Source organism: Castor canadensis, chromosome 6 (assembly GCF_047511655.1).
Source record: "Castor canadensis chromosome 6, mCasCan1.hap1v2, whole genome shotgun sequence".
In the NCBI taxonomy this organism is placed as follows: Eukaryota; Metazoa; Chordata; class Mammalia; order Rodentia; family Castoridae; genus Castor; species Castor canadensis.
The window spans coordinates 80,678,829-80,694,957 of NC_133391.1; the positions used below are offsets into that span (position 1 = coordinate 80,678,829).

The window sequence follows — 16,129 nt, forward strand, 5'->3', positions numbered from 1 at the left end:
ACTAGTAGGACTTCAGGAATGAAAAATATCACACTTGGCCTCACAGAAAAATAAAATAACTCTGGAAATAAACAGTAGGAAAACCCAACTATAGGGCTGGGTGTGTAACTCAGCAGGAAAGCACTTGCCTAGTACGTGTGAGGCTCTAAGTTGGGTCCCCAGCATTGCAAAACAAAAAATACGCAAAACCAAACAAACCCCCTAACTTTTATAGAAAAAAAAGAAAAACAGGACAAAGTCATTTTATATGTTCAAAGTTTACCTCTGCTCAAGCAGAAAGTGGAACAGAACAATTCAAAGAAAGAAAAGCTGTAATTCTAAGCTTCTTTAAACACTAGTGCTCTACCCCACCTCCTTTGTTTCCAAGGCAAGTAACAACTCTCTCTTTCTACAGTACATTTTCACCCTCCCAAAGGTTCCTGCTCCAGGTAGCCAAGCCAATCCTATCCTGCAAACTTCATTGGTATTCAATGATGAATGCTACAAATTTGAAGCAGGAAAGTAGGACATAGGCTAAACAACTTGACTCTTCTTGCTGCCTGGCAAGTCAGTACCACAGCTGGTAAAGAAAGACCAAACCTTAGGGACAGAAGCTCTTGCCTAGATCTCTAAGCAACTACATTTCACCCACACACATTGGATGAATGTTAACATAGGGAGAAGAAAGGGTGGAATAGAAAGGTCTAAAGACTTAAGCCACACAGCTTCTTTCAGCAAACGAACACTCCAAATTAAAGCATTAGGGAAAATACCATCCTCTAGGACAAAAGAGAAGCTTTGCTGCTAGGATAATTTTGTAAAAGCAGTATTTTTAGGATGGAGAGGTTGCCTGAATTCTGATGACAAATCTCCATCTCTCCAGGACCTAATGTCGAAAGTAAGGAAGAGATTTCTGGCTATCTCCCACTCTGACTTCGTCCCACCATTCAAAGACTATAAACCAATCTAGACAAGTTGCTAACTGTATCATCAAGCATTTTCTCAGGGAACTGGGATGCATTAATTCTTGATTTTAACTAGCTAGCAGTGAGAGTGATAACAAGGAAGAGGGAACAGGTATAAGTGCCAGTGAAAGAAAACACACCAAACTCAGAAATAACCAAGGCCTGGACAGAAGCCTGGGTCACAGGATCAAATCTGCTGTGGCCCATCCATCTCTTGGAGAAAGGGGCTGAAGTTAGGGGGCCTTCTCTTTGCTCCTTATCTTTCTTTTTGGGAAAGGGAAAAAGACACTGTAGTACACAAAGTTGCTTGGGAAAATGTATTATTCTAATAAAACTTTATTTTTCAAATACAGCCACAGAGGCAGAACCTCATGTTTAACACACACAGACTTATGGATTTTTTTTTAATATAAAACAAAGTTTACGAAAAAAATTTTTTCCACTTTTTGTTTTTGTAATCCCATTAGCACAGGGACTTTGGCAGCAGGTGGGAGTGAAGGGCAGCTAGGGCTGCCACTGGGCAGTCACCGGGCACAGAAGGAGAGCACCAGCCTGGGAGTGGCTTCACTCACACACGCAGGAATACTCACCTACTGGCCAGCCACACCACACACACCACACAGATGCAGATATCTACCCAGTGTCAGCCACAAGCCCTAGAGGTGTGCTCCACTCTGAGTAAGCCCAATATGTGAAAACCCAAGTAGTCAAACAGCTGAAGTAGAGGGCCAGGGATGGTTGCTTGCTTTACAAAAGAAGCAATCATAGGCTGGCTTTTAAATGGTCAGCAGTCCAAATGCATCAAAAATAACATTTGGTTTACACAGAACTGTTGTAACATCTATTGTATAAAGCAAAATGAACCACTCTTGAAAAGGCTTGTTCCAGAGCTACAGGTACTTAAGACTGGGAAGCAAGGTGATAGTTCTGACTAGTTTCCAGACTTAAAGTAATGGAATTAAGAATGGTGCCCCAGGATTCTGGGAAAGCCAGGATGGAGGCAGAATCATTGCCCTCACTTCTGCTTAGGGCCTGCAGAGATCCCATTGGTACTGCCAGTGGCTTACTCGAAGCTGGCATAGCCAATCTGCAGCAGAAAGCCCAGAGATGAGGATGTCCCAGGAGGAAAAGAAGCTGGCACAAGGGAAATTATGGACTAAAGCAGAAGAACCAGGAGAGGATGAACCCAAGGATGTGTAGCTAACTCCTGGGCTCACAATTTCCCTGGATTCTCCAGAGAGCCCCTCTCAAATCCCAAAAGAACTGGTAGCCCAGTGGTAATACGTGGTAACTACCCAGGAGATGGAGAGACCTGGAAGAGTAGAGTACTGACAGTCACAGGATCAAAAGGACATGCCTACTTTCTCAGAAGAGGGAAGGAGACTGAAGCCTCAATGATACCTCCTATCCAACATGTGGGAGATGCAGAAAATGTCAGGCTCAATTCCACATGGAAGAAAAAAACAAAGACCTAGGTCTTCCCTAACATGAGGAAATTGAACAGAAAAATGCCCTTCTTGCAATAAACCAGAAGGGCAGGTCCAATTTGGTCATGTAGAATCTTCTTATCAAAGCTGGACAAAGCCTCACAGGGTACCGTAGTAACAGCTTCTGTAATGCATAACCACTGGCTCCAGCCCTACCAAGGTACCTACAGTCCTTAAATCCACCACTGCAGCCACTGGGACTTGCTGCCCTGGCTCAAGTTGTGGGTGAGTAACAAAAAAGGAAATTCAATCCAACAACAACAAACTCCCAGCTGCTTCTCAGTCTTTGCTTTATACATCCTCAGCCAATCCCTCAGTGAGCTCCAGCTTCTCTGTGGTCTCTCAGGGCTAATTAGAGGCAAATAAACATTTCCTGGCAGGAGTGGAAGACAAGCAAACTATTAAATGCTGAACACCCTTCCTCTTTCTCCAGCAGGTTAGAAAAGAGGCTAGCCCTGGATCTTGTAAGAATAGGTTTCCCTACAGTCTGCTTCCAAAGGGCAATGCTAGGACAAGCTAACCCCTGTCTTCTGGGGACTGAATGACATTGTTCCTGCTGCAGATCTGCCTCAACAAATGCTAGGGACCAATATAGGGCCTGCTACCTTATCTCTGACCTGGAAGATCAGATGAGAAGAAAAGGTCCCTCAGTGAAGAAAAGAGATGGAGCTCCCTTTAGCTCTGCCTCAGTTGCCCATATACATCTGTACCTACTCAGAGGGCTAGAGAGGCAGATTGTTTGCAGCCTAGACCCTCTGATGAGAAAAAAAGGCCAGCTCAGAATAAATGTGGCAACCCGCCCCCAGCAGTCCTCAATACTAGATTTATCTAGTAGGGAGAGGGTGGGGCTGAGGAAAAGACCAGAGCTGAGGTCACAAGCACTTAGACACTGTTGTACCCCAAAACAGAATCCTTTGCAGAGCCAGTGATGCTATGTATTACAAGCCTGGTTCCAAAGCTATTTAGAAAAAAGGAAAACTTGGAGCCCTCTTCCTGACTCCTTGAACAAGCCCACTGTTCCATAAAAACTCAAGATCCTGGGGATATCATGATGCTCTGCTGTTAAAAGGAGCAACTGCTTTCCTTCCCTAAGGCTACGCAAACACACCTCTCCTCAGTACACTCCCATGCATGCACACACTCTCACGCAATTTCTCCAAGGAGGCTGACTGAACCCCCCCACCCTGGCCAAATTCTAAGACACAAATGCCCTTTGAAGCAAAGGGGCTAGTGAAATTCCCCGAGCTGGGGTCAGCAGACCCCTTCCTTCCCTGCCCATTGCTCTCTCAGTGGCAGGGATACTCACACTCAGGGCCGCCACAGGGAGGGTCTGCTCTGGGGCTGTCCCTCCCGCCACCAACTCCGTTTATCTTGTCCCGGCCAGTTTCTTGGCATGTCGAGCTTGTTGGAGCGAGAAGATTTCGGGCTGCCCTGAGTCGGAGCCCTCCACTCACCCCCATTCCCAGGCTGGGCTCTCAGCCTTGGGGCCTCGACACTTGTTAGTAGCCATAAGAGAGTCAGTCTGTGTGGCCCCAGAAGTAGCCTCTCAGTTTTAGTTCTCCTCAATCAGATTCAGGTCCAGGTCCCCAAAGTCCTGCTGGCACAGTGTCCGCTTGTTCAGTGCCTGCCGCCCCCACCGCACAGCCCCCTCCTCCTCCTCTTCACTTTCACTCAGCACCTGGGAGGAACCCTCAATAGGGCTGCAGGAAGCAGAGAGAGGTGGAGGACTACAGGCCATGAACCACGGTGGAGAGATGCTGCTGCCTTCCCGGGTTGTTTCTTGGAGACAGAGACCTCCTGAGTATGGTTTCTGTCAAACAGACAAAATTAAGAAGACAAAAATGTCTTTCTTTCTCTTCCTTCCTCCTTCCCTCCCTCCCTCCTTCCCTCCTTCCTTTCATTTTTAGTGATACTAGGGTTTGAACTCAGGGCCTTGTGCTTGTTAGGTAGATGTTCTACCACTTGAACCATGCCTAAGATGTATTTCAAAGTGTCCCTCTCAGATACACTTGAAAGCAGGAATCCTAGGTTTTCCAGTGACATTAATAAATTCCTTGATAAAATTTGAAAAATTTAGTGTATATGCACATTTCTCTGAAGAAAGAGCCTAGTTTCTGAAATCAAATTCAAGAATAGAAACTCAGAGCCAGGCACTGGTGGTTCACGCCTATAATCTTAGCTACTCAGGAGGCAAAGATCAAGAGGATCAAGTATCGAAGCCAGCCCAGGCAAATACAAATAGCTTGTGAGACCCTATCTCAAAAAAACCATCACAAAAAAGGGCTTGTGGAGTGACTCAAGGTGTAGGCCCTGAGTTCAAGCCCAGCACTACAAAATAAATAAATAAATAAAAATAAATAGAAACTCAGGTTAGATCTGGTGGTGCATGCCTGTAATTCCAGCTCCTGGGAGGCTGAGCAGAAGAATCTTGAGTTCGAGGCTAGCCTGGGCCAATGAGATGCTGTCTCATAAAAAATAGAAGCTCTTTTATAAGCTCCATGTAGGCAGGAACACCATCTGCTTGCTTGGCTACTCTGTTCTGACAGTGCCTGAGCAGAGTCAAGTGAGTTTTCAATAAATGTTTGATTCACGGCTGGATGAATAAGGAAACAAATTCTAAGAAAGGCTTGTGACCCAATGATTTAGAAAGAAAAATATGAAAAAAGTGGCCAAGTGCATGCAACAACTGCACTTACACTAGGAAGTCAAAGAACATTTGTTGAACTCAAAACAATGTTGTTGCCCATCTTGCTTAAGGTCCCATAGACCCACTTGAAGCACTGAAGAGCAAGTGGCAAAACCAACCCTAAGCATAAGAAGTGGGGCACTGGTGAAAGAACTTTTGTGGCTTATGTGCTTTCAAAGAGGGAGAGTGCCTCTGGCAGGACAATCTGGGATCCCTGTTGGAAGGTTTAACATGGATCTCTCTCTAGTTCTTCTGGAATCCCCATGACTGAGGAATCTCACAACAAAGGAGATTTTCAGTACTGTCCGGGGCAAACCATGATAGTCATCCTAGCAAAAGTTCAGACAGGAAAGAGTTCCTAAGGAAGCCCTACCAGAAGGGTGTGGAGCTAGCAGATAGCTCAAAAGGAGGAACTTTTGTAGAACTGAGTCCTCCCACTCTCATCCATGCTCTTCTTGTCTAGCAGGTCCTACCTGATTCATCTTGTCAAAGTCCAAGGAAGGCCGCAGACGCCGGGGGTCCTCCTCATGGCGCCGCTTGACCCCAGTTTTGCGGGCATCCAGATCACAAGGCTGTGAGCGGCTTCGGGGAAGGCTGCGGAGGCCTCGAGGTCGCCAGGGCAGCTCTGGGGAGGACGCAGGGGAGCTCCGGGCAGAGGGTAAAAAGCGGCTTGCTTGTGGACCCAGGCTGGGTGACAGGGAGAAGCGGCGCTGGGGTGGGCAAGGTGACAGGGACTCAGCATCACTCTCCCAGGAGCCACTTTGAGGGGAGGTGGCACAAGGTCGAGAGGAATCTTGGGCCAGGGCCAAACTGAAGAAAGGAGGGCTGTAGGGTCTGTGGGCTGGGGCACATTGAGAAGAGGCACTGGGAGCTTGGAGGAACCTGAGGCTGGAGACCCGCTTTGGGGGGCTCTGGTGAGGCACCTGCGGCCCACCCCCTCCGCCACTGCCCCGGTGCTTGATGGGAGTCCACAGCTTGGAGGGGGCAGGCCGCCACACTGGCTGCCAGCGAGACAGGTCCACGGGCACTGAGAGTGAACGGCAATGCCTCTTGGATGGAGGGGCAGGGGGTACAGGAAGTTTCTCTGTGTCTCGGGTTTCAGGGCTTAGAACTTGGGACAGGGGCTGTTCCTGTGGGGAGATTCCTGGACTGGGTGGTCTGAGGTGCAGGCTCAAGCCTGAGGGATGGTAGCTGAAGTTGAGGCTGTCCTGGAACTCAGCACAGGAACAGTGGCGCAGGCCCCTCCAGGAAGCACCTTCTGGAAGGCATTCATAATAAAAATAGTATTATTAATAGCTAACATTTTTTAATGAGTTTATGTGACAAACAATGTACTAAGTACTTCATGTGGTTTCCCAAAAATCTCCATGAAGTAACTACTGTGATTATCCCCAGTTCATAAGTGAGAGAAACTCAGTAGCTTGCCCCAAATCACATGGCAATCAAATGACCAAACCAGAATTCAAACTGAGGTCTGTATGATGCCGTTAGGTTACCCACTATGCTGTAACAGCCTCTATTATGAGAAACCACATGGAATCAACATATTTCATATACTGCCTGCCACTCCCTCTCAGAGGTAAATCACATATCTGTGTGCGCATTGCTCAAACCCTTCCTCCCAATTCCACTCTACCTAGCTGCATCTGCCAAGCACTCTTCCCTGCTCTCCACCTGGGTTCTGAAAAGCAGATCTATGCTCTTAGCTTTTTTCCCTTCCCATGTATCAACAGGACCAAAACAGGAGTTAGGGCTGCCAAGAAGTAAGAGGTATTCAAACAGGTAAGAGATCATTTTTATTCCTGGGGAGAGTAAAGGGGGTTGGGGTGAGGATGTTGATGGTAGAACCTGTGCTTAGAAAACCCTAAAACTTTTTGCTGCTCATGTTCCTTTGTGTTTGCCCATCTACATACATACTGATTCCCCTTCCCTTAGGCCTTCTTTTAAAACCAAACAGATGGGACGACCTAAAGAAGGAAGGTGAAATGGATTAAAAAGAATGATCCTCATTGCATTCCAACCAAAATTGTAACTTTTGGGAGATCACTCATTAAGGAACAAAGGGCCTACTCCAATATCCTCTGGGTGGAATTTTGCAGGGGCTGAATATTTGGAGCAAATCACAAGTATTTGAAGTCAGATGAGTTTAGTAAAACTCATACCTAAACTCAATTTGCTCAGTAGTTCTTCCCCTACAAACCTCCTTGAGGCCGTGGATCATGGGTCCCTTATGGCACAATACCTAGTTCTCAGCAAAGAGGAAGAATAGAATGAATGAAGATGCTTTTGTCAACTTACTTTCCTTACCAGGTATCCCAGAAAAGAAAACAGGATACAGAACAACCAAGCAGCAGCATGGGATAGAGTTCTCTTGTCTACTAATTATACTCATGACCATAGGCTCTTTGACTAATTCATAATCTAGGAATTTATATCTCAGATATATTTTCACATGTGAAAAATAACCTATATGAGGTTATTCACTATAGTCTCATGTAGTGAACAGAAGATCGCAAATGAATGGAAAAATGAGACCCATTGAAACTATTCCAGGAATTGGGGAAAGAAGGATAAAGGAGAATGATGGAGGGGATAAATTCAACTATGATATATTGTAAGAACTTTTGTAAATGTCACAATGTACCCCCAATACAACAACAACAAAAAATGCAAACAAACTAAATATACATCAGGAGGCAAATGGTTAAATGAACTAAGGTGCATTCATTCAGTGTGATAATATGCAGCTGTGTTATAAACAAGGAAACACTCAGCACACTGACAGAAAGAAGATCTCCCAAATTTACTAAGTTTAAAAAAAAAACAAAAAACATAGGCCAGGCATGGTGGCTCATGCCTGTAATCCTAGCTACTTAGGAGGTGGAGATTGGGAGGATCTCGATTCCAGTTCAAGGCCAGGCAAAAAGTTCTCAAGACTTCATCTCAATCAATAAAAGCTGGGTGTGATGATGCACATCTGTCATCCTAGTTAAGTGGGAAATGTAAACAGGAGGACTGCAGTTTAGGCTGGCCCAGGCATAAATGTGAGACCTGCCAGGTGCTGGTGGCTCACCCCTATAATTCCAGCTACTTGGGAGACTGAGATCAGGAGGATCGCAGTCAGAGACCAGCCAAGGCAAATAGTTCAGGAAACCCATCTCCAAAAAAATAACCAGAGCAAAATGAACTGGAGGTGTGGCTCAAGCAATAGAGTGCCTGCTTTGAAAGTGCAAAGCCCTGAGTTCAAACCTTAGTCCTACCAAAAAAAGAGAGACCCTATTTGAAAATGACTAAAGTGAAAATGGCTGGGGGTGTAGCTCAAGTGGTAGAACATCTATCTAGCAAGTACAAGGCCCTGAATTAAAACCTCAGTACTGCTCTCCAACCCCCAAAAAGGAATGAATAAATATAGGCTTGCTTCTATTTGCATAAATTCTAGTTGGATGTACAAGAAACTAGTAATAGGAGTTTTTTCGGTTTTGGGGGGTTTGTTTTTAGTACTGGGGATCAAACCAATGGCCTCACACATGCTAGGCAAGTACTCTACCACAAGCCACAGCCACAGCCTCCAGGAATTACTTTAAGCACTGGGTGGATAGGGGCAGAAGAGGAAGACTTTTATTAGTATAATCTTTTAGGCTTGATATTTTAGTTGTTATTTTTAAAATTTCTGGACCATGTAAATGTATTACCTATTCAAAAACATTAGAAAGGTACCTACAAGCTACAATAAGAGCAAACTGTAGGCTTCAGCCATGGTTCAAGAGGTAGAATGCTGGCCTAGCAAGTACAAGGCCCTGAGTTCAAACCCTAGTACCACCCAAAAAAAAAAAAAAAAAAAGGCACAAACTAAACCAGGTAACTTTTCTGCAAGCCAATAAAATGAAGTCAGATGTCAATCACAGAAGGTGAGCCAAGCAAGAAAGTTCAGAGGTAGGCTAACTAGTCTTGGTCACTGGAAACCAATGAAAGAAGTGTGTGGAAAAAGACAAGAGCAAACACAAATATACAAAACACACACATTATGCCTTACCAGACACAAGCTGGAAAGGGTTCCCACAGTTGGGTATGTCCGCATGATCAGGCAAAGGCTAAGAGAGAAAGAATATCCATTAGAATTTGGTGACAGGACCAGATTTTTAGCAAGACCTTTTCAATTCTTCCTTGTAATTTATGGGCTAACAGGCTCCTAGAAATTCCTAAGTGTTTTCTTCCTATTGTCTTCCCAAAGTTAGTGAGTAAAACAATTCACACCTTCCAATATCTGAAACCCTTCTCCACCCAAGTTTTAGTGTCCCTTTTCTACCAGTGGAAAAAATCATTGCCCCCTTCATTTTGGGCTGGATTTTAAGAGTGGGCTCTTCCAGAACAAGTACACAGGACAAGGGCAAATAGCAACAAATAGCCTCAGAAAAAAAGGAGGGGTGGGGGTCATGGAGAAGCAGGAAGACTGGTCTTTTACCAGACTGATGCTGAAGCGTGTGCATTTCAGCTCATCCAGAGTCTGCTTCTGTAGCTGCTCAGTGATCAGAGTTATCATGTTTCTCCCCAGGATCTGAATTGCACACTTTGGAGCAAGTGATGGATGCCTTCCCTGACGTTCTTCCAGACTTCACTTGTGAGCCGTCTTCTGCCACTGTAGCACCATTCTAGCACCATTGGGATTTCCCTCTCCAGTCATGCCTGCTGAGTCTGCCAATTACAGAGGGACCAGCCCCAAGTGACATTAGAGATGTACCTGGTCCAGAGATGGAAAACGCATGGCACACATATCACAGCACCCCTATGCCAGGCCTCTGACAGACATCATTAATTGATCACAGCTCTTTCCTGCTATGCCTAAAGAAAGCCTCAAAACATTCTGAACTTGACACTCCAGATATCCAGTAAAATAAAATGGAGTTGGAAAGGAAACGGAAACCTATTTACCACTCCTATCCTGGCTTATGCTCTCCTGTTTCCACCTGGAATGCCAGCACCACTTAGAAAACAGCTCAAGTAAGAAAAAGATGCCCAAAATGGTTATTTCCATAAAGATTAAGTATTTTCTTTATCTTCCTGTCAGAAACCAGAGAGGCACCCTTCTCCAAAACTACAGAAATAAGAGTACAGTGGGGAGCAATGGTTATAGGCATAGTTTTCTGCTTCAGATCAGAATAAATAGGATTCTAACTCCTCCCATAGCCTGACTAGCTGATACATATATATATATATATATATTGTTTTCCAACAGATAGTGTGTATATTATCCTATAAAGTGGGAAGAAGATAAGGAAATGGTCATGGTAATTCTACAGATTTTTTTTTTTTAAATAACTTCATGCAACTAAGTTTATAGCCTGATCTGACTCTAAGACATGGGTATAATTAATCAATATTCTTTCTTGTTGTCAATTTCTGATAGAAGCAAGCTGACTCTTATGATGGAGAACAGGTTTCAAGCCCACTCTACCTGAGGGAACTTGTTCAAGGAAAGAGCAAGTGTTATGTTAACTTAGTGTCTTGATTTTGTTCTGTCCCCAGAAATTACCAACAGGCAGACAGCTCACTAAATTTAGCATTAAGCAGTAGAGAAAATCAACAATCAAGAAATCTAAGTCTTAAACCAATTTCCTGAGACAGTTTTGGCTAATCAATTAACTTTCTTCAGATTACCCATATGTAAAATAGGCACAATAATCTTAATCTGTCACAGGAGTGATACAATATGAGTGATATAATATCAAAATATACAAAAGCTATAATCTGGCCTATTAAAAATCAGAAGTTCACATAGACTGTTTCTCATCCCTCCTATCTGCTGTTCTTCAAAGCCTCAGCATGCCAGAAGTGACGATATCGTTAAGATGAAGAAGGCAGTGGGGTTGGGTCTATCTTTCTGGCTGGATGCCATCCTCCCTCACCTTCTTACCAAGGAAGAGCCCAAGATGGCTATTCCTTCTGTGTCCTTGGGGGGCAGTTCACCCTCTACAAAAAAAGGGAATTATCTCTATCTCATTCCCAGCACAGAGGGAGACAATAAGGAAGAGCAAAGAAATATCCTTGGATGTTACTTGAAGTTCTTTGGAAGAAAGGTATAGAAATCAATCATCATTATAGTTAGCTATCAATTTCATGCATATCATTATTACCACCCTGAACAAAGTTCCAGCTTCCTGAAAGTTCCCTTCAGCAGCTTCCCCTACATTCTTGTGAGAGAAGCTAAAGCTTTTTATTACTTCTGCTCTTAGTTTCTTAACTCTGCCTTCAAAGATCAACCAGAGAGGGAACCCAACTGCCGACTTTTAGAGACCCCAGGCCTCAGGCTGACCAGCAATGAGGAGCAGGGAGTGAAACAAACTCTTCCAAGCTTTTCATGAGGCATTTGGACAAACAGTAAAATCCCAGCCCTCTCTAGGACCAAATGAAGAGAGTGATTTTGTATTTTTCTTTATTTTAATTATTGGGATGTGGCCACACACGGTGGTAATTGGAACAATGCAACTACTACCACGCAATTGATACTCTAAAGCTGAGTTTCCTAAAACAGGCCAGCCTGAGAGGGGGAACAGAATGGAAGCCATAAGGAATCAAACCAGGACACAAAAGAAGGCAAACCAGCTCCGCAAGGGGCCTCCTCTTTCTCAAGCAGGCATTGAAAAAGTGTAAGAAGCCCTCTCTGGCCTTCTTCCCCTTCCATTTTGTGTATCTGAGGGAGTAGAGACAGCCCTGAACATTCACTAAACAAGTTAAAACTTCTCAGCTTAACTACTGGCACTGGTATCAAACCTTCACAGTGCAGCAGGCCGCTAGGCCCTCCCAGCAACCCTACCAGGCCCAACTTTCTCAGTCCAGGCTCTCCCTCCACCACAAGTCCCCTAAAATAAACTCCCACCCCATCTACTGTTGGATGGCAGTAACCCCTGACACTCGTGTTTCAGGGATGCTGAGGTTATACTGAAAGCTGGACAACCTAAGATCAAGTCAGACCAAGACACAGGAGTCACAAATCCCCTAGGGACACCCCCCCCCCCCCGACACACACACACACCAGTTCCCAAGCTCCACACCTCTGGGAGAGACTGAAGGAAAACATGAGCGAGGCAGGAACGTGCAAGAACAGGTAAATGGAGACCTCACTGCTCTTCTTCCATATGGTTCTGGTGGGGAGAGTAGTGACAAGTGGGAGCGCGCCTCCCTCCCACCCTGATGAAGAAGAAAACGGCTAGGCCCCCCTCCAATCGTCAACCTCTCCCTCTGTTACCCTGCCTGTCCCTGCGGGGTGGGGCATGGGGTGTCCGCTGGCCCCCGGGGTGGGGGGGGCAGGGCTCTCGCGGGAGGGGGTGCTGTTGCTCGCCGATTCCCACTCTAGTTCCCTCATCTGGCCTCGGGAAGTGAACTCAGGACGCAGGGGATGGGAAGGGTCTGGGACTTAGCACTCCGCCGTCCCCTCCCCCACCGGGTCCCCTGTTCTCCCCGCTGAGGCGGCCTTCAAGGCCTGGCCGCGCGGGCCGCTGGACTGGGGGAGGGGAAAGCGAGGAGAGGGAGGGACGGTCGAGGTGCCCGCCCCGAGGCCCCAGCGCCACCTGCCCTTCTCCACCTACCGCTGCTCCTCCTGCTCCCAGGGCCGCGGCCGGAGCAGCTCTGAGCGCTCGGTTCGCCCCACGGTGCCCTTAAAAGGCGTCGGCGCGAACCAACAGGCCTCTGAGGAGAGTGGAAGGAACGTTTTAGTTTGCAGAATCCCTCTGAATAACTCGCAGAGGCCAGGGCCCCGTGTCGTTTCACTCTCAAAGTTTTCCTACTATAGGGATGTCGGGAAGGAGCCTGGCGCTTTTATTAAGGATGGGGTGGTTTGTTCACCAACGAATCATCCCCTCTAAAATATTGAAGAAAGTGGACGAGTCCAGTTTGAGGCATATCATGAAATCCGCGGGGGAGGCCATGTCGAACGAAAGTAAACAAAGCCACTGCCCCCTCTCCCCATCCCTACATCCACTCAGCTGTAGCCTCTCACTCCATTCCGGCCGCGTAACAGAATTAGCCACGGAGCCTCTCACCTTATCTTCTGTCTAGTCAGATACGGCCACCTTCCTAAAAGAATTCCCCCTTCCCCCAGCAAAGGACTGGTCCGCGTCGCGAAGGCTGCTGGGAAATGTAGTCCAATCGCCGATTAGGGCCTGCTCAGAGCCCCTGGAGCCCCTCTTCCAGCTGCCGGATCTACTTGAACCTTATAAACCCGGAATTTATAACGGTTGCGGGGCCTTGCCCACTTGGTTCTGTAATTTGCCCTCACTCAGAACACTTTGCAAAGCTGAGGAGGGTCCAGGGCTGTTCACTCCCTCTATGCCTCCTCCGCCCTCCCCCCCCCAGCAGGATGAGGTAATGGGATTGTGATTATGACATCATAGGCTGTTCAGTTGCTGGGGTGGGGGGGAGGAGGTGGAGGGGGAGTACGGTGGTTACAGCTGGACCACTTAACTTAAGACAGAAAAAGAGGGAGGAAACAGGCAGATGAGGAAACGAAGTCGACGGCACTATATTTCCTTTTCAGTAACAGGAAACCACTTTTTATTAAGTCCACCACCTCCCACGGCAGCCAAAATTTAAGTCCTTTTAAAGAGACTGAATGTAGATGCAAGTGAAGAGATTGGATAGATGGTTTGATTCCTGGCTCTTCTGTAAATTTGAGTCTCAGCATCAAAGAGACAACCCCCCCCCAAAAAAAAAAAAGAAAAGGAGAGGTTTTGAACAATGCTTTCATGTTGTGATGTCTTTATAGAACAATTTTTTGTTTGTTTGTTTGTTTGTTTTTGGAAAGTAGTAAAGCCAGGAACTTTACTACTACACTTAGCAGCAAGTCTCCTAAAATAAAACCTATGTTCTAAATATTTTGTGCCCTACTCAAGTCTGGGACAGGTAAGTTGCTGTGATCGCTAGAAAGTAGTCAGTGGTGGGGATCTTCACTGAGCTAGAAAGGGGAAGAAACAAGGAGACTCCAAGTCTGCAAACTGAAAAAGAATAGTAGAAGAAAAATGAAATACTAATCAAGAAAATGGGGGTGGAGAGATTTATTTTGCACTGTACACTTCCCCCTGGCAAAGAGGAGCACACAGGAGCCATGAAGTATAGGAGACATGGAAGGTTCCTTTAATTGAACCTATTGTATTATGTGCCAGGCATTGTGCTACATTCTTTAATATGTATTCTTATTTTGCTTATAATCCCAAAAAATCTTATCTGAAAGATAAAAAACCACCTGAGAAGCTAAGTGACTGCCTGTGAGGTAGGTAAAGGTTGCATCAAAAACTCGGAGACAGAGGCTAGTGGTGTGGCTCAAGCAGTAGTACAGCCCTCCTAGCAAGTGCAAAGCCCTGAGTTCAAACTCCAGTATCGCCAAAAAAAAAAAAAAAACCCTCTAAGTCACAAACACCCTTGGTGTTTACCCCACTAGGTTGTTCCCCTTTTTATTATTAACCATGCTTACTAAAGTTAAGTGGTTGAGTAAAAGAAGTTGACATTGGCTCATTTGCAAATCATTAAAGAAACAAACACTTAAAAAAAAACCTGTAAAACAAATTTTTAAAATTTTGAAAACTTAGGCTGGTCACTGGTGGCTCACACCTTTTAATCCTAGCAACTCAGGAGGCAGAGATCAACCTTGGCAAATAGTTCGAGAGACCCTATCTTGAAAATACCTAACACAAAAACAGCTGGTACAGTGGCTCAAGGTGAAGGCCCTGAGTTCAAGCCCCAGTACCATTAAAAAAAAAAAAACCGAAAACTTGGAGTTGTGGGTCAAGTGGGTAGAGCACCTGTTATGCAAGCACAAAGCCAACAAAAAAAAAAAAAAAAAAAGAGCTGGAGGCATGGCTTAAGTGGTAGAGCACTTGCCTACTAAGCTCAAGGCCCTGAATTCAAAACCCAATACTGCCAAATAAATAAAGACAAACACTACAAGTTAGGTTTCAGTCCTCATTTCAAAGGAAGGTTACATCTCTTTCATCAAGAATAAAATAGTGGACCAGGTGCTGGTGGCTCATACCTGTAATCATAACTACTCAGAAGGCAGAGATCACACCTCTAATTGTAGCTACTCAGGAGGATCAAGTTTAGAAGCCAGACAGGGCAAACAGTTCCTGAGAGCCTATCTTGAAAATACCCAACACAAAAAGGGCTGGCAAAGTGTCTAAAGTGCTAGAGTGTCTGCCTAGCAAGCATAAAGCCCTGAGTTCAAACCGCAGTTTTTTTATTCTAAAAAAAGAATAAAATAGAACTGTAGGCTGGGGGTATAGCACAGTGATAAAGCACTTTCCTACATGTGCAAGGACCTACATGTGCATGGGTTCACTCCCCAGCACCACAAAAAAAAAAAAATAATAATAGGAAAAATAGCACCAGAGGGCCTGGTGTAGCAAGCCTGAAGCCAAGTGTGGTTATACATATCTGTAATCCCAGCAGTTAAGAGGCTGAGGCTGAGGCTAAAGGATGTCAAGTTCAAGGACAACCTGGGCTACATAGTCTTAAATAAATCATTAATTAAATAGCTTCCTTGTACAGTCAACACTCCTTCTCATAATTCTTTTTTTTTCCCCTTTTTTTGTGGTACTGGGGCTTGAACTCAGGGCCTTCAACTTGAGCCACTCCACCAGCCCTATTTTTGTGAAGGGTTTTTTGAGACAGGGTCTCTCCAACTATTTGCCAGAGCTGGCTTTGAACCACAATCCAATTAATCTCTGCCTCCTGAGTAGCTAGGATTACAGGTGTGAACCACCAACACCCAGCCATAATTAAGTCTCTTTATACCACTTTTTAAATTTTTTTTTTTAGTGATCCTGGGGTTTGAACTTAGGGTTTTGTGGTTGCAAAGCAGGTACTCTACCACTTGAGCCACACCTCCAGTTCTCTTTATGCCACTTTTAATTCTCAAGATTTTTTGTTGTTGTTATTTATTTATTGAGACAGAATCTTGCTATGTATTCCAAGCTGGCCTCAAATTCTCTATGTAACTCAGGCTACCCTCAAACTTGACATCC

The 16,129-nt window shown here is 45.3% G+C and overlaps 1 protein-coding gene across 2 annotated transcripts; it reads right to left on the minus strand.

Moving 5' to 3' along the window:
* Window positions 1-1,247: 1,247 nt before the first annotated feature.
* Window positions 1,248-12,870, minus strand: LOC109701368 (protein FAM53C). Of its 2 annotated transcripts, XM_074076926.1 has the most exons (6): window positions 12,701-12,870; window positions 12,167-12,256; window positions 9,580-9,809; window positions 9,151-9,208; window positions 5,591-6,375; window positions 1,248-4,241 (listed from the first exon to the last, which is right to left on the minus strand). In XM_074076926.1, the coding sequence occupies exons 3-6, from the start codon at window positions 9,655-9,657 to the stop codon at window positions 3,984-3,986; spliced, it is 1,179 nt and encodes a 392-aa protein (XP_073933027.1). In that variant the 5' UTR covers window positions 9,658-9,809; window positions 12,167-12,256; window positions 12,701-12,870; the 3' UTR covers window positions 1,248-3,983. The 2 variants fall into 2 exon arrangements, with proteins under 2 accessions (XP_073933027.1, XP_073933026.1); XM_074076925.1 differs by lacking the exon at window positions 12,167-12,256.
* Between the last annotated feature and the right edge of the window lie 3,259 nt (window positions 12,871-16,129).